Source organism: Chrysochloris asiatica, unplaced genomic scaffold (genome assembly GCF_000296735.1).
Source record: "Chrysochloris asiatica unplaced genomic scaffold, ChrAsi1.0 scaffold00233, whole genome shotgun sequence".
Lineage (NCBI taxonomy): Eukaryota > Metazoa > Chordata > Mammalia > Afrosoricida > Chrysochloridae > Chrysochloris > Chrysochloris asiatica.
Window position 1 is genome coordinate 4,459,685 of NW_006408751.1, and position 19,097 is coordinate 4,478,781.

The following is a 19,097-nucleotide window of genomic DNA, read 5'->3' on the forward strand; positions in this document are numbered from 1 at the left end:
AGGGCCAAGAGCTGAACAGAAAATTTCAAAGGTCAGCTCGAGAAGACAAAGCCAAATATTAAAACAAAATGTACAAAGACCTGGAGTCAGAAAACCAAAGAGAAAGAATATGCTCAGCATTAATAGAAAGACTAAATTAATAAAGATAAAAGAAGAAATCTGTTAGAGAGCAAATAAAAATAGAACTGATAAATGAAACGGAACCCTGAGTTTTAATAACAATAAACCTTTATTTTAATACTAACCAAAAAGAAAAAAAAAGAAAAATTTCAGATATTAAGAAAAAAATCAAAGCTAAACACATGTTAAAAGAATGTTAAAATAGAAGAACATTTTGCATGATTTTATGTCAGTTATTTGAAAAGATATTTAAAAACCAGAACTAATTTAGCAAATAGAAGTATAGCAAGTAATTATTTTGAGCTGGACAATGCACTAAGTGCTTTACACTCTTTCTCATTTGGTCCTTAATTACTTTTCAAGTATGTATTGTTTACAAACTCAATTTATACATGAGGAAATTAGGTAAGTTAAGTCACTAGCCCAAAAACAGTTGTTCACAAAGAGGCAGAGCTGTGACTTGAATTCAGGACTCTGGACAATAACGTGTGCTTGTATCCACTCAGTTACCTTGTTATAGAGAAAGGAAAACTTCAAAAAGTATAGCAACTGTGGGCATTATGTAAGGCAAAATGGACCTCTGACAAAAGTTACGGATGACAAAACTCATTGAAATGACGGTGGCTGAAATAAGGTAAGTAGGAAAGTAGCCAGTGGCAGACCCTAGTCTGGAAAAATTACACTTATCAATTGTACTTAAAAATACAGAATTCATAAAGAAATGGAGCAATATAAATGTTAGAATCCAAATGGAAATGAAAAGCACTTCAAAGGTTATTAAGTCAATGTTCTTTTCAGAACTAATTTTTTATAAAATTATTTTTTAATTTTTAAAACTCGAAAAATTATCAAAGAGGCAATTCTTATAGGCGTATACTGTGAGGTATCCCCATATTAAAAGCAGAATATTAGAATAACAATATACAGGCAATAAAGAAGGGCAAAATTGAATTCCATAACAATCTGCTTAATTTAGAAAAGGTGTCTCTGCAATGGCTCCAAAGTTCAGAACTTAAAAGAAGTAAGTCCATTCATTAATGATGCCAGATGAATGGACTGTAAACCATTTTTACCGTACCTTTGATTTTAATTTCCCATTCTCTCTTGAGGAAGACATATCTTTGATCGATTCTGGAGGCATATAATTGACTGTGCCAACCTATTTTCCAAGTCACAGAAAACACAAATTAATAAAAATGTTTTAGTTTTAAAAAATATATTCTTAGAGCATTGTAATAATTACAGATTTCATTATTTTACCTAAAAATTTACAATAATTTCAAACAATGTTAAGATAAACGTCAAACTTCTTTATAACATCAGTGAAATAAATTGGTTAGAAAATTAATTCCTTTTAGAATGCTGAATTTATATATCGTTATGTTGTTGTTAAGTGTTGTCAAGTCAGTTCCAACTCATAGGGACCCTATATAGGGTTTCCGAGGAGCAGCTAGTAGGTTTGAACTGCTGACTTTTGTGATTCACAGTCCAGTGCTGATCCTACAGTACTACACCAGGAGTGCACATTTATTATAGAGGGTAACTAATAATGTCAGCCGTATAACCTGGCCAGCCTAAAGTTATATTAATGGTCATACACTTTGAGGAACCTAATCAGTCATTTCTACATCAGAATAGACCTAATTTTTTTTTTTTTCATAAGCCAACCAATATACAAACAAGAGCAGTATGGTTTATTTCCACATACACCTTGAGCCCATGTCTAAACTAAGATGGGGTGTACATCTAAATTAAGCAAGAGTTCCTATAACATGATTGTTTTTGTTGTTATGTGCCGTGGTATCAGTTCTGACTCATAGCGACCCTGTACAGGGTTTCCAAGGCTGTAAATCTCTATGGGAGCAGAACGCCTCATCTTTCTCCAGCAGAACAGCTGGCAGTTTCAGACTGCTGACCTTGAGGTTCACAGCCCAATTCGTAACCACTACACTACCAGATCTGGCACACACGAGCCATACTATTCAAAAAGGCAGCATTTACTTAAGGACAAAATCAGAAAGGTAGGGAGAGGAGGAGGAATGGAAATCAGAAAGACAGTGAGGAAATATGCTAAGCAATGCTACACTGAGGGAACTGCAATCACGATAAAGTGTATGATTTGCTAAATGTAAAATGGATGAACTGTCGGTAACACTAAACTCACAATTAAAAAAAAAGATTATGTCACTTTATAATGCAAATGGAAGAAATGAGGAGGTACAAGAGCTGAACAGAAAATTTCGAAGATTAGCTCAAGAAGATAAAGCCAAATATAACAAAATGTGCAAAGATCTGGGATCAGAAAACCAAAAAGGAAGAACACGCTCAGCATTTCTCAAGCTGGGGGAACTGAAGAAAAAAATTCAAGACTCGACTTTTGTTATTGAAGGATTCTCTGGGCAAATTATTGAATGATACAGAAAGCATCAAGAGAAGATGGAAGGAATACACAGAATCACTGTACCAAAAGGAAATGGTTAGTGTTCAACCATTTCAAGAGGTAGCATAGGATCAAGAGCCAGTGATACCGAAGGAGGAAGTACAAGGTGCATTGAAGGAATTGGCAAAGAGAAAGGCACCAGGAATTGATGGAATAAAAACTGAAATCTTTCAAGAAAGTGAGGTGGTACAGGAGGCACATGCTCATTTATGACAAGAAATTTGGAAGACAACTATCTGGCCGACTGATTGGAAGAGATTTAGTGTCCATTCCAAAGAGAGGTGACGCAATGGAACGTGGAAATCATTGGACAATGATTTTTTGAGATCCCATGCGAGTAAAGTTTTACTAAAGGCGATACAGAAATGGCTGCAAGCATACATTGACAGAGAACTTCCAGACGTTCAAACTGGATTCAGAAGAGGCTGTGGAACGAGGGATATCATTGCTGATGTCCTATGGATCTTGGCTGAAAGCAGAGAATATCAGAAATATGTTTATCTGTGCTTTGTTGAATATGCAAAGGCTTTCAATTGTGTGGATCATGACAAGCTATGGACAACACTGCGAAGTATCAGTATCCCGGAACACTTAATTGTGCTCATGAGGAATCTGTACATGGACCAAGAGGCAGTTGTTCGAACAGAACATGGAAACACTGAATGGTTTAAAATTAAGAAAGGTGTCTGACAGGGTTATATTCTTTCACCATACTTACTCAACCTGTATGCTGAGCAAATAATCCGAGAAGCTGGGTTCTATGAAGAAAAATGTGGCATCAGGATTGGAGGAAGACTCATTAACAATCTGCGATATGCACATGATACAACTTTACTTGCTGAAAGTCAAGAAGACTTAAAACATTTACTGATGAAGATCAAAGAGCACAGCCTTCGGTATGGATTACACTCAATGTAAAGAAAATAAAAATCCTCATCACTGGACCAATAAATAACATTCTTATCAACAGAGGAAAGACTGACGTTGTCAAGGACTTCATTCTTTGTGGATCAACTATCAACACTCACGGAAGCAGCAGTCAAGAAATCAAAGGATGCATTAGGCAAATCTGAGGCACAAGACCTTTTTTGAACAGCAAAGATGTCAGCTTGAAGACTAAGGTGCGCCTGACCCAAGCCATGGTATTTTCAATAACCTCATATGCATGTGAAAGCTGGACAGTAAATAAGGAAGACTGTAGAAGAATTGACGCATTTGAGTTATGGTGTTGGAGGAGAATATTGAAAGGGCCATGGGCTGCCAAAAGAACCAATAGAACCGTTTTGGAAGAAGTGCAGCCAGAGTGCTCCTTGGACCCAAGATGACCAAACTTCATCTCTTCGGACATATTGTCAGGAGGGACCAGTTGCTGGAGAAGGATATCATGTTTGCGAAGGTGGAGGGTCAGAGAAAAATAGGAACACCCCCAACAAGATGGATTGGCCTGGTGGCAGCATTGATGGATACTCAAGCATGGCAACAGTAGTGATGTTGGCTCAGGATTGGGCAGTGTTTCGTTCTGCTGTGCATAAGGTCACTATGAGTCGGTACCAACTCCATGGTATTCAACAACAAATTTTATTAATAAAAGGAATGATCTTACTTTTATTTAGGGTCTTGTCATAGAATATAACATCAAGCTGGTTTTCACTAATGTTCACTCATATTTTTGATAAAGTGAATGATAGTTAACTAGAATTATCTGAAGGGCAATCTGTTCATCTATTCTTCCTATAAGGGAGGAATAAAATAAAAAATAATACTTCACTGAGATTTATTCTTAAGATTAAGGCAGATTCACACCAGAAATTTGTATACATGAACCGTATTATCTTGTTGCAAGCAGGATCATTTTTGACTTAATAGCTTGGTGGCATTGCTTTAGTTTTTAAAGGATAAATCTCAATAAAATATTATAAAAATGCTATTCAGAGCAATATTTATTATGACATTCTAATATAATAGCCTACTTAAATTTATTTTATAGACATTCTCTCAATTCACAATAATTTTTTTTTTTAAAGAAATATATTTCAGATTTATGTGATAGGTAAAACTTTGCTAATGTGGAAAACAGAATTTCATTACCTCATGGACAATGAAAAACAAGTAACTCCAGTTCCCTATTTGGTGGGTATCAGGAAACTCTAAGTGAAATGCTGAGGTCAATTTTAGATACTAACTAAGGTGAATTCCTAAGCAGGTATTAATAGATCACGACATCAGTTATGGATTCCTGGTGTAGTGCTAGAGGATAATGCACTAGACCTCAAGGGCAGAAGTTCAAATCCATCACCTGCTCCTAGGAAACCTGATATGGGGCTATGAGTCGGAGCCAACTTGATGATGTATAACAACAAAACACCTCAGCTATGGAGTATAGATGTGGCACTGTAGGATAGGCACTGGACTGCCAACAACACTGTCTACAGTTCAAACCTACCAGTCACTCCTCAGAAACCCTATACAGGTTGCTATGAGTCAGAACTGAGTTGATGGCACTTAACAACCACCACCTCAGCTATAGGAAGAGCATTCAAAATGGCCAGACACTATATTTCTACCTGATCTTGACTTTCTACTATAAATTTTATTAACTGTAATTATAGTTTTGATTTTGATTTTACAGTTATAGAATACATTTCTTATTAAAAGGCTTCAAATCCTTTGCGGAATGAGATAGATAAAAATAAATCTCTAGCAAATTATTGTTCCTCGGAAACCCTATACAGGGTCACTATGGGTCAGAACTGACTCAATGGCACTTCGACAACAACAACTAGCAAATTACACTTCACTGTGAAAAAGAATCGAACTCTACAGAGTGGTAACTAACAACATTCATTAAAAATCTTACCTGAGAATCTTTAACAATACTTGTGGTATCTGGTTGCATTTGGTTTGCAATCCCAAAATCAATTAGCTTTAGCATTCCATCAACTATTAGAAAGTTAGCAGGTTTCAAATCACTGTGAACAATACCTTCAAAATAAAAACCCACTATAAAATTAAACAACGTAAAACATTCTAAAAGTAAGATATTTCACAATCTACATACCAAGTTGGTACCTTCAGTCAGTCAATTCAAATGAATTATTTTTTATATATTCTACAAATACTTATACACCATCTGCTGTGTGCCAGGCACCATTTTAAGTACTTTTCTGGTATTGAATCATTTAATCCTTTTCAGATTTCAGTATTTTTATCATCCTTACTCTAGGAAGGGGGGATAAGCATTACTATCATTCCCATTTTCATATTGAGAAACTAAAGTTAAAGGCTGTAAATCACTTACTCAAGACCACAAGTGACGGGACCATGAGTTGAGCCCAGGCTATCTGGCTCCAGAGCCTATACTCTTAGCCACTGTGACTCACAGCATATCAGGGGCATCCTTAAATCACACTACCAGGTAGCAAGACTCTAATGCTTCTCATATCTCCATCTCTATGGGCTTGATGTTGCTCACTAATGAATTATCTTCTAACTTAAAAGAAGGTACACATAGGCAGAGACAAATTACAATGACCAATGCTGACAATTAAGAAAGAAAGAAAAAAAAAGACGAGAAAAAGTACAGGGGAAAAGCAGAGAAACCCTAAAAAAAAAAAAACAAAAAACAACCAACTCTCACAACCAAGAAGGTATTGCTAAAAATAAAAAAGAATAAAACCAAACACCCAAACAGAGAATAAAATATAAACTGATTAGGACAATGAGTGAAATAAATAAATAATGACACTTTTAGAATGCCTGAATCACAAAATCTCAGACTTGCAAATAATAGTTATTTGCAGATGATGATTATGAACTATGCTAATATCAAGAAACATACATTCTTTCTCATAATGGATGTGGGACTTGAGTTCATGTCCGCTATCTCCTGAATTAGCAATGTTTTCTTCCTTCATTTAAAAATAAACTTCCAATTTTTAAATAAAATGGCCAATGTCTACTATTTTGACATGAGAGCAGTATTTCTCTAAGATAACACTATTTCAGAGTCACTATTCTAAAAAGACATAAAAATTTTAACTTTATATATGAAGAAATTTTTTAAAATACCATGTTGATGAATTGTATGAACAGCCTCCAACATATTTTTCCAGTAACTCTTGCGTTCCCATGGGTTGATAGATTTTTTCTTTTTAAGCCAACTATTAAGATCAATATTTCCACACTCCATTACCATGTATATGCAATGGTCAGTGATTTCACTGTAGATAAAAGGAAATAACAGCAACAAAATAATAAATAGCTGAGTTATAATAATCCTTACTAAGTATTTACCAGAATTATAGCCACACACACAAAGATGAATTTTCATTAAAAAATTTTTTTAAAAACTTACTAATCATAAAGTCGGATGATCTTATCACTGTGTTGTTGTAATTTATTCAAATAAGCTATTTCATTCCTGTAACTATCAATAGTTTGATTATCTGCTTCTTCTAAGTTCACGTATTTTATAGCATGTATCTGTTTCTTTTCATTTAACACCTGAAATACCTAAATAATAGTTCAAAGAAAAGAGTTTAGAATACATTAAGCATATACTATCACATATTTATTAGACAAAATGTTATGTTGAGAAAATTCTGAAGGAAATACTGGCGTAACCAATTAAAAGCTTCTTAGCCTGTTGTATGTTTTGTAGTGCCACTGAGTCGGTTCTGACTCATAGCAACCATGTATAGGGTTTCTGAGGCTTTTTAAATCTTTGTGGGACCAGAAAGCCTCATCTTTCTTCCACAGAGCAGTTATCAGGTTCAAACCGATAATCTTGTGGTTCACAGTCCAGTGCTAATTGTATGGAGTCACTGCTCCCATTTTATGAATACAGAAGGAAAAATATTAACCAGAACATGGCACTAATAATCTGTTTCCAACCATCTACAATAACAAGTATTCAATAAGTTATAGCTGTAAACCTTAAAAAGGTTTCATATTAACATATGGTGGTTGGCGGCTATGTGCTGTGGAGTCAGTTCCAACTCATACAGGGTTTCCGAGGCTGTAAATCTTTACGGGAACAGAAAGCCTCATGTTTCTCCAGTGGAACAGCTGGTAGTTTCGAACTGCTGACCTTAAGGTTCACAGCCCAATTCATAACCACTATGCTACCACTGTTCCTTATTAACATATGAGGGGGCTTAAAATTTTCATAGAAAAATGGAACTAAAAAGATCATGGAGGGGGTGGGGCTTGATGGCGGATAGGGCAGAAGTGCAGTGAAGATCTCTGTCAGCAGTAATACTGAATACCAGATGAAATAGGTTCAGGGGATAGCTCCAAAACTCTGAGCCACGTATATAAGAATAGTTAAAAAGTTTGAAGGCTTATAGCCAGTGGAACCTGTAGTGGATGCAAGAAATCTTGTACTTTCAAAGGTGCTGGGCTCAGCAGCCTGGAGCCGACACCTTGGGCAAACCAAGAGGTGAGACCAAACAGGGCAGCGAGGAGACCCACCACAGACTGATGCCTGCGGAAACTTCTGATACAAAGGTGTTGACATTACATTAGTTTTGTTTTGTTCTGTTTGGTTTGTTTTTTTGGTATCTGTTCATTGGCCTCTTGCTTTCTACGCACCTCCATTCTGGTGACTAGAGGGGTTGAGTGAGTGGACACCCCCCTACATCCCCACGGCTTCAGGGTTCTATTATGCATGTGCACAGACTTCCTCAAATTTAAAGAGGCAGAGTCTTCAAAAAAATCAACCAGCAGCTCAAAACAGCCACAGCTGGCCCTGAACTGTTTCTCACTAGGAAACAGGTTAGAATGGGGATTGTGGAGTGGGAGAGACAGAACGAAAAACGAAACAGGCCAAAAATTAAATCCTGAGTTACATCTTAACAACCAACAGTGGCATCCTGAAATTTCTCAGGTGGCCTTGAAGGCAAGAAGCTGAAAGAGAATACTAAAGTCATACCCATATTAGGCTACAGATTTTTTTTTTCCCTCTGTCTCTCTTCTCTCTTTTCTGTGATTATAGACTACAGTATCTAATCTGATATTTTTTGCTGTTTTTTTTTTTAGTTCCCCCTTTTACCTTTATGAGGCTCTTTCTCTCCCTACATTACCCACGGAGAGATAGCAATTGCTGTCATACAGTCGAGCTAAAATCACACCCTATAAAATCCCATAGTCCAGACAAGAACCAATACCAACTGCCATACACCAGGAAGGCAGACAACACCTGTGATAGTTACTCTGAGTTAAAGAAGAATGAAAAAGGAAGCCCTTCTCCTGATCACATCCGTCTGGAGGCAATCAGAAAGCATAAAAACAACAAAACACACACTCAATGTGGGGAGGGGAATGGAAGAACAAGGTGGATGGGAGAACAAGACAGGTTTGCATGGGCTAAGTGAGACAGAGATAAATAATAATGTCCGCACAACCTTGGAACAACAGGGTTCTGGAATACAGGGATTCAGGCATAGTTTGAATGGGTAAAAGAGGGGAAATAATGTTAAGATGCTTGGCTGTCTTTTGAATGTTGTTGTCCTTTGCATACCATTGTAAAATAGACACTTGAGATGGAGAGAAAGGTACAGCCAGAAACATCACTATAGAAAGCTTATAAGTCTGTCTTCAGCCTGTAACTGATTGGAATACCTAAAATGGGGTCAGAACTTGCCCAGTGAAGGAGAGGCTTCCTGCGGGGCCTTTGCATTACATAAGACCATAGGTGGAATCCTGATCCCCACCCTGAATCTTCTGAGGTGGGAAATCTCCACTTGAAAGGATGGGCAGACCAGCCTGGAGCGCTAGAACCAAAGATACTTCTTGAAAGAAAGATCGGCAGGAAAAATCAAAAACACGAACAGTAGTCCAATTGATTACTGTAAGAACAAGCAAGCTGTCCACCATCAAGGCAAGTGGTTAGGTCCCTCCAGGGCAACCCCCCTTGCAAGACTAAGACTCAAGGGGAATACACAAGCAGGTATGTGGTCTGACCACAGATATGGGGAAGTGGGAGAAAAACAGCAATCAAGTTGTGAGCTAAGTCCGACCACATTCAATAGACTCCTATGAACCTGGGTTAAGACCTGGTTGGCCAGCAGTATGGCAAGTCCTAGGGACTCTTGGTCCCAGAGACAGGGACATGGCCACAGAGGACTAGAGCAGAGAGTGAAGCATCCAGCTGATAAGAAATGTGGGGAAATACACAGGAACACCCATACTTGCAAATAGTACACATTTGACTGACCTAGCTTCAATGGCTGATGATTAGAGCTCAATTAGAAGAAGAAAGAAGAGGAAAAAAAGTGTAACCTGATACAATTTGATGAACTTGATCTATACCTATGGATGTAGTAGCTTAAAAGAGGGAGCAAATCTTTATAGTGAGGACCATTCCCACCCCTTCAGTACAAAGGGTAGATAGGGATGGGTAACTTAGACAACAGCTACCCAAAATGGGGGGTGGGATGGGGTTGGTGGGTGGCTATAAAGGCAAGAAGTGACTGGCTTACAAGCTTTTAAGAGGGAGCCTAGATAAAGAGGGTTACGCAGGAAGGTAGACTCTCCACTGAATGGTTTCCAATCTGTCTGGACAGGGCTGATGTAAGGAGATGGGGATAAGACTCTTGTGGTACAAGAGTGAATAACTGATATCAGGACTGACTGTAAGGACTGGAAATGTAAAGGTAGATGTATTGTAACAAAAGGAGGGGAGTGGTTGACTTTGCAGTCCAGGAGCAGAGGGCCCTGGGACCATCAAGGGAGAGGAGCAGAGTGTGGGATCCTATCCAGAGAAGCAGTGACACCAGAGATGGAGGCAGAGGCAATGACGTGGAGAGATGGATCGATTCAGGACTGTAGACCCAGGGAGGGACAGGGATTGTGTGCTGACGACCAGGGGGCAGGCTTGCGAGGTGTACCCTTTGGATGTTTGATGAGGCACTGAGGGGATTGTAACCATGGCAATGAAGCGAAATAACAATCGGATGAATGTAAAGTTAATGTTCTCCCATTTAAACTATCATATAATTCATAATAAAAACTTAAAAAAAAAAGATAATGGAATTTCTCCACAAACTTTTTGAAGGCTTCTTGAATAAGTAAGATGATTTAAATTCCTTTTATGTTGAAAACACTCTATTGGATGTTTTAACCAGGAAAATAAAATAAACAAAAGACATTTAAAAAACTGAAAGAAGATTAGGAGCTGTGACAGGAGTAAAGTCTCAAGAGTTTACTTAAATGCTTAGCAAAACTCAAGAAGAAATGCAGAACACTTGGTTGTATACACTTACAGCCCCAATTAGATTCTGACTCATAGCGCCGCTAGGACAGGGTAGAACTGTCTCCAAGGCTATAATCTTTATGGAAGCAGACCTGCCACATCTTTCTATCATGCAGTGGCTGATAGGTTTAAACCAACGACCGTTCAGTTAGTAGTTGAGCACTTAACCACTGTACCAACCACCAGGACTCCCTAGTTGGATAAGTCTAAAATTCAAAACCATGAACTCGGTTGAGAGCACCACAGTAATGAGTTAGGAGAAAAAAAGCAGAGGTCAAGACCTGAACAGCAGGGCATTTCAACCAATAAGATCAGAATATGGAAAAGATTGAAAAGGAATGGTCAATTTAAGAGGAGGAAAACTAAGGTCAATGGTTGAGAAGTGATGAGGGCAGGGGATCAGAAGGCCCTTTAAAGAAAGGGTGATACAAATCCCTAGAGGTTAACGAAGAAGAGCCAGCCACAAAAGAAAAAAAAGTAAAGTTTGGAATATTTTTATTCATTTAGTATTTGAAATACTTACCTTACTTGAACCTCCACTTCCTACCTGCTTCAATATGGAATAAATTCTTCCTTTAACTGTAATGCATTCATTTGTTGAAGAGGATGATGAAATCTAAACAAGTAAAATATATAAACAAAAGTTTAAAGAATATGTTAAAAAACCTAGCCAGTATTCAAAACGCTTCTATTTTTGAAATAATCATAAGTACTCAGTATTTTTTAAAAAGGGAACTTGTTCTATATGCTTCAGTCAAATAAAATCATTAAATGAACAGACAGACAAATTTCCCAAGTATCCTTCATTGATTACTTTTTTTTTACATAAGCCCTAAAGGAGGGGAAAAAAACATTAACATCCAATATGTTGTTGTTGTTGCTGTTTTTGAGTGCCGTTAAGTCGGTTACGACCTGGTATAGGGTTTCTGAGGAGTGCCTGGTGTGTTTTAATCACTAACCTTGCGCTTTAAACTGACCTTGTGGTAGAGTGCTTATCCTACAGTGCTACACCAGGCTTCCAATATCCAAACTCATAAGTTATCATTCTTTAATTTTTCCCTCCTATTCTTTATACTTATATACCTCCATGCATACAACTATATCATTACCATTTTCCTTATCTAAGAATATATTATTAAGAAGTCAATGTTCTAAGGTAGTAGGCACTCCAGAGCCAATCAGACAAATTTGTTTCAGCAATGTACTTGGTTTGCTGGGAGATGTTAAATGAGTTACTTAAATTCTTAGAACTTTGACATTTTCTTTGGCAAAAGTTCCAACTGATATACTATATAACTTGATCCTTTAATCTCCCTGTGGTACAATGAATTACTGCTGGCTCTTCTAGCCACAGTCTTTATAAAACTCCCATCAAACGACTGGGTGGGAACATGCAAAACAGGTGTATGGAGATTTAACAAGGGGATTAGTCAATTTGCCATCCCACTAGTTTTAAGATGAGCCATCTGAGAAGCAGGAAGGGGGAATCATACTACCATCAAGAAAGAAAAGTCAGGAGTGGAATGAGTGCATCCTTTGGATCTGAAGACTCTTGTATGCTGAACCTCCTTGATCCAGGACTCATAGAGCTGTGATACCAGGGGAGCGGCAAAAGGGTGGTAAAGGAGCAGCAGCAACAACACCAAGAGCACAAGACAGAGTGGTGGGCTTTCCAGCCCATGGAGCAAGCAAGCTGAGTGCCTTCAGGCAGGAGGTTCACTTGCAGAGTGGGTTGCCTCTAGGCACTTAATTGGAGGAGCAGGTTTGCTAACCCCATGGAATGAATGGATTTAGGTTGAGACTAATGGTGGAGTAGCATACCCTTTGAGAATTTACTGGCAACACTAAGTGCTTTGTAACATTGCCTGAGCTGGGCAGAGGTCAAAGGGCCATGTGGTTGAGAGGCTGAGGACCACAGAGACGTATACCTGCCAGCATGGCTGAGAAGAGGCAGTCATAACCAGAAGAACTATACCTTGAACTTTTCTGAAACTGAAATGTAACCTGTTAACTTGCTTGGTCTGTGAGTTCTGTGCAGCCATTGTAATGAATTATAGAATCCAGAAGAGAAGTAGAAAAGTGTTGTGGGAGGGGCAGTTGATGTCACAATTAATAAAGAGGGTTTGAGGGTGGAGGCATGTCTGTCTGACCTCTGCCTCATATGAATACACCTTTGGCTGAAGTTTAGTTTGAGAGGAGTTCAGACGTAACTTCCACCCATCATTCTTACACCTTCCCCTTCCCTTATGCTTGATGTTCCAGGAACTGTGAAAGTTACTAGTTCTGTGAATAGGCAGCTGGGCCTTTCCATATGATGTAACCCCTTGTTTAACTCAATGATTTTATGCATGACAGAAAAAGCACAGCAAGAACACAAAATCATTTGGCTGAATCAAGGTCTAAAAAATGTGACCTTTAGGCAAAAGCATTTAAATAGCTATATACTTATATATGGAGTCCTTGTATGATGCTGTATAATAAAACACTGGACTGAAAGGTCAGTTTGCACCACGAGGTCAGTGGTTCAAACTCACCAGCCGCTCCTTGGTAACCCAACACAGGGCTTATATGAGTCAGAACTGACTTGACAGTACTTAACAACAATACTTATACATATGAGAATAGTGATTATTGTGAAGCTGAACAAAGTAGCAAGAAAGGAGACAGACGGGTGAATTGTCAGCTAGTCTGATGCACACAGCCATTTTGAATGTTTGCAAGCAGTGTTTGATAGAGACAACAGCCTGACACCAGATGATGAAAAAGGTGGCATTTTCCCTTGCTTCCCACACCATCCTGATGACCAAAAGCATGATCAGTCTCAAGCATCACCTACTCATTGGCTGGTGACAGCCCTGAGGCAGAAGCCATGCCAGGTGTACTTCTCTTAAGTCTGGAGGCATCTGAACTCTACCTCCTCAGACGTGGGCCTTTATCCACTCCTATTCCCCCTAATTATCGATATACAACAGCCCAAAGCAGCCAAACCCACCTTCAACTCTGCTACAGGAATAGCAAACAGAGAATAGTGCACACACTCACATTCTCTACTGCACCTGCTAAGAGACAGGTACGTGGTGGGTGCCTAAGTACACACCAATATCAATATAAGTACAACATCACCACAATATCGTGGAGAAAACAGAGATAATCTCAGTTCACATGAAGAAACAAGACAGCTCTAATAAGTGAACAAATATAAAGCCAGAAGACCTTTCAGAAGAAGGAAGGGCATTGGAATAACCTGATAAAAGATTCAAAGAATGAGCGGCACCTTCAAGAATCTGAAAGAAAGACCAAGAAAACTACAGACATAATTAAAGAAAACAAAGATAAAACTTTAGGAGGATTCAGGAAAACATTATAACACATTGAAGGGGTAAAAGAAGGCCCAATTGGTGAGCTTGAAGACATATCTCTTAATATTCATCTGCTAGAAGAACAATCAGAAAAAAGAACCAAAACCCCCAAAGAATGCAGCTGAATTATGTGGGACACCATCCAGAGGAATAACATGTGTGATCGGAATTCCAGAACAAGGATAAAACAAAAACAACACAAAGAAAATTGTTGAAGAGATATTGGAAGAGACGTTCCCTAACATCATGAAAGATGAAAAGATATGCATACAAGAAACTGAATGAACCCCAAATAAGATCTACCCCAAAAGAAAATCATCAAGACATACCATAATCAAACTTTCCAAAATCAAAGACAAGTAAAGAATCCTGAGAGCAGCTCGGGACAAATGAAAAGTTACTTTCAAAGGAGAATGAATTAGACTAAGCTCTGCATTCTCAGCAGAGTAGAATAACCAATAAGACTAAATTCTGATTTCTCTCAGCAGAAAGTGTGCAAGCAAGAAGGCAATTAAGATGAAATGCATAAAATTCAGAAAGAAAAAAATGCTAAACAAGAATTGTATGCTCAGTAATCTGTCCCAGACATGATAGTGAAGTTAGGACATTTCCAGATAAGCAGAAATTAAAGGAATTTGTAAAAACCAGACCAAGCTTACCAAAAATACTAAAGGGAGTTCTTTGGACAGAGAAAAAACAATAATAAACTACAACCTGAGTTTGCCATATATGACACCACCATCCACAAGTCAATCCAGACGGAGATATATCCAAATTAAAACAAACCTACAAGACTGAAAATAGGGAATCAGAGATATCAATTTGCAACGAAGATAATTACAAAGTAAAAAGTGTGAATGGTGAAATTATAGAACTTCCAAATAGAAAGGAAGTAAAGGAGCTCTGGTAGTGTAGTGGTTACAAGTCAGGTTCTAACCTCAAGGTCTGCAGTTAGAAGCTAACAGTTGTTCCATGGGAGAAAAATGAGGCATTCTGCTCCCGTAAAGATTTACAGCCTTGGAAACACTATTCATTGTCACTATCAGTTGGAACTGATTCCATGGCCCACCATCACCACCAAAGTAGATTTCAAGATACAACAGACTGTTTTAAACTTGGGAAGAAATTAATACACGTGTTACTTGAGTGAAGGGGAAGGCAATATACAATTATAGACAAGCAGGCTGAACAGGTGTGGGAGGAAGAGTAGGCCTATACCCACAAATATATAGGTTGGGCAAAAGATATTTGTACATGGGTATTTACTTTTACTGCAAACAAATTCATACATGAGAAGCACTGTTGTTAAGTGTCATTGAGTCAACTGATCTTGTGATCCTGTGCTAATCCTACAGGATCACACCAGGACTCCATTAAGAAGTATATGGGGGGCAAAGTTATGATAAATTCTTAGATATAACCAAACACTTTAAGGGAATGAGTTGCTCAGCTGGGAGTCTCGAAGGACTATAGTCTTAGGGAGCACACCAAGGTCAACCGGAATAACATAATTCACAAAGACAATGTTCAACATCCTACTTTGGTAAGTAGCAACTAGGGTCTTAAAATGAACAGTTCATGAGTGGCCATCTAAGGTGTAACTATCTAGAGGAAAGATGAAAACTGAATATACATGGAAACAATTCATCCAGTGGACAAATGGGTCACACAAACATCCATCTACACAAACCTGAGACCAGACTTGATGGTACCTTGCTAGGACTACCAGCTGTTTGGAAAGGGATCATATTAGATGATTTTGGATAGAGTGGGAAACAATGTAAAACAGAATTGAAACTTCTAATTGAGACCAGGCTTACTGTTCAGACAGAGATTATGGAACCCCCAGGACTGTAGCCCTTAGTCACCCCTTCAGGTTCAGAATGAAGTCACCCCTGTGGCTCAGTTTTCAGCCAAACTGGACAGACAGGTCTACCAAGGGGAACAATAACACTACTGAAACATGCAAACCTTAACATTATCAACTAGTTGAGATCAAGAGGACAGTATGTACCCAAGGACGAACTTTAGAAGGGTTAGAAAGAAAGAGGAATAGAATAGGAAACACAGAGATGAAGTGGGATAAGTGATGCTAAATTGAGAGGACTGTAATCAATTAGATGAAACAAAACGCATGTGAGTTGTAGAATATAAAATTGATGATCTGCTCTATAAACCTTCATCTAATTCTCAATGAAATTTTTAAAAAAAGACCTGACATTTAAAAAACATGCTTTACAATATACAACCGTGTTAATTCAACATCAGTTTTGAAGGACTACAACTGTTATTTTAAAAATGATATTCCTTTTTGAATACAACCCTTTATAAGACAACAATCTTTCAAAATCCCCTGAAACATTCCTATCTTAATGAATAGTTTGATCGATTTTGCCTATTAACAATTGTACCTTATGTTTGATTGTTTGTTTGGCCTGTACCAATTCACTATGTTATGGTTGGATTGTGTACCCTCAAAATACAAGGGAGCTCAAAAAGTTTGTGAAAAGATAATGAGACCTATACCTATGCATGCATACCAACTGAGAGGGATCATTCCTATTGCCTCTGTACAAAGGGCTGATAGGGACAGGCAACTTATGACATTGGCTACCTAAAATGGGAGGGGCTACAAAGGCATGAAGTGACTGGCTTACAAGTTTTCAAGAGGGAGCTTAGTTTCAGAGTGTACTGGATAAGGTAGAATCCCAACTGAATAGTTTTCATCTTGTCTAAATGGGTCTGGTGAAAGGAGATGGGAATAAGATTCTTATGATTCAATAGTGAGTAATTTGTTATCATGACTAATTGCAACTGTCACAACTGTAAAGGTAGAAGTTTTGTAACAAAAAGGGGGAAGCAGTTAATCTTACAATCCAGGAATAGAGGACTCTAGGGCCATCAAGGGAGAAGAGCATGAGTGGAATGTGGGACCCTATCCAGAAAAGTAGCGACACCAGAGACGAGGACATGAAAAGAGGGAGCAGCTGAGGACTGTGGACTTATGGAAAGAGAAAGGCTGTGTGCTGGCAGCCAGGAGGCAAGTTTGCAAAGTGTACCCTTTGGTTGTTTAAATGCTTATAAATTCCTGAGTGTTTTTGTGTACATCCAAAGAAACCAGAGGGAATAAAAGCAAATACTGTTGAATGATGATGCACGAAGGGGATTGTAATCATTGCAATGAAAAGAAACACTATAGGATGAGTGTAAAACTGATGTTCTCCCATGTAAACTGCACTCAATTCACAATAAAAACTTAAAAAAAAAAAAAAAGATAATGAAACGTTTCCTTGAACTTTTCAAAGTTCTTTTTTTTTTTTTTTTTTTAAAAAAAAATCCAATTCCCTGTAATTGTGTTTAGCTTTTAACACAAAAAGGAGTTTCAAAAGTTCAAGGAAATTTTTCTAACCTTTATATTTTACCATGCTTTTGAATGTAGAGACGCCAAAACAACTGGAAGAAATGAAGAAATAAAAGAGATCGAACAGACATTTTCAAAGGACAGCTCGAGAAGACATTTAGGTATATTATAATGAAATGTGCTAAGATCTGGAGATAGAAAACCAAAAGTGAAGAACACATTCAGCCATTTCTCAAGGTAAATGAAATGAATAAAAAAATTAAGCCTTGAGTTGCAATAGTGAAGGAGTCTATGGACAAAATACTGAACCATTCAAGAAGTATCCAAAGAAGATGGAAAGAATACACAGTTATTATATCAAAATGAATTGGTCAATGTTCAACCATTTCAAGAGGTAGCATATGATCAAGAACCAACGGTATTGAAGGAAGAAGTCCAAGGTTCACTGATGGTACTGTTGAGAAAGAAACAAGGCTCCAGAAATTGACACAATACAAATGAAATGTTTTAACAACCTGATGCTGCACTGAAAGGCGCTTACTAGTCTATGTCCAAAAGTTGAGGACTACGGTGCACCTGAGCCAAGCCACGGTATTTTCAATTGCCTCAAGATGGAACTGTGAGTTAATGCACTGACTGCAAAGTTAGTTTGAACTGCAAGGTCAGCAGTTCAAGTTCATCAGTTGCTCCTCAGAAACCCTATACAGGGTCACTATGAGTTAGAACTGACTCAAGGGCACTTAGCAACAACAATAACATATGCATATGAATTGATTTTAGTGGAATTTCCAGACTTAGGCAAAGCAGGAAGAAGGAGAGGCAGATTATTCCTGAATGGCTAGCCACTGAAAACCTTCGAAACAACAGCAGAACATTGATATAGGGCTAGATGGTAAACCACTACTAGGTTGACAGGTGATTAAATATGACTGGGGAGGGCATGGAATAGATATCTCAGGACCTTTGTTTGCAGATGGGACACAACTCAAAAAGAGACTAACGAGCTGTAAACATTCATTAGTAATTGGAATTTTATTAGGACAACTGGAAGTCATCAAAAATGAAATGGACTATGTTATGTCAACTGACCATGGTGTCCTCTGAGACTGTGGTCCTGGGGGACACCATGGTCAACTGGCATAACATAGTCCAAAAAGACAATATGCTTTAATTAAAAAAAAAAAAAAAAAAAAAAAAAGACCAGGTTCACTGGTCAGAAAGAGACTGGAGGGACCTGAGGCTATGGCCCTCAACCTCCCTTCAGGTCTGGAAAGGAACTCACATGCTCACAAGTATGGTCTAATTTTCAGATAAGCAGGAGATAGGTTTACAGTGGGGAGGGGAGCAACACTAGCAAGGTATGCTCAACACAGAACGGTCAATTATTCAAAATCAAAAGGGCAACATTTTCCTAAGGGCAAAGTTAAGAAGGGCTATGCAAGATGGGTGCAATGCAAATAGGAATCAATGGGAAGAAGTAGGATAACTGCTGTTGCAGGGAAAGGACTGTAATCATTGAAATGAAACAAAGTGGATGATTTGTTGAATGTAAAGCTGATGTTC

The 19,097-nt window shown here is 38.1% G+C and overlaps 1 protein-coding gene across 1 annotated transcript in view; it reads right to left on the reverse strand.

Annotated features, from left to right (window-relative positions):
* TTK (TTK protein kinase) overlaps window positions 1-19,097 on the reverse strand; it is a 144,664-nt gene that overhangs the window by 60,492 nt on the left and 65,075 nt on the right. The window contains exons 10-14 of the mRNA XM_006873279.1: window positions 11,338-11,430; window positions 6,915-7,072; window positions 6,629-6,780; window positions 5,418-5,542; window positions 1,199-1,279 (exon numbers count right to left, since the gene is read on the reverse strand). Coding sequence (XP_006873341.1) covers window positions 1,199-1,279; window positions 5,418-5,542; window positions 6,629-6,780; window positions 6,915-7,072; window positions 11,338-11,430 — 609 coding nt within the window. The remainder of the gene's footprint in view (window positions 1-1,198; window positions 1,280-5,417; window positions 5,543-6,628; window positions 6,781-6,914; window positions 7,073-11,337; window positions 11,431-19,097) is intronic.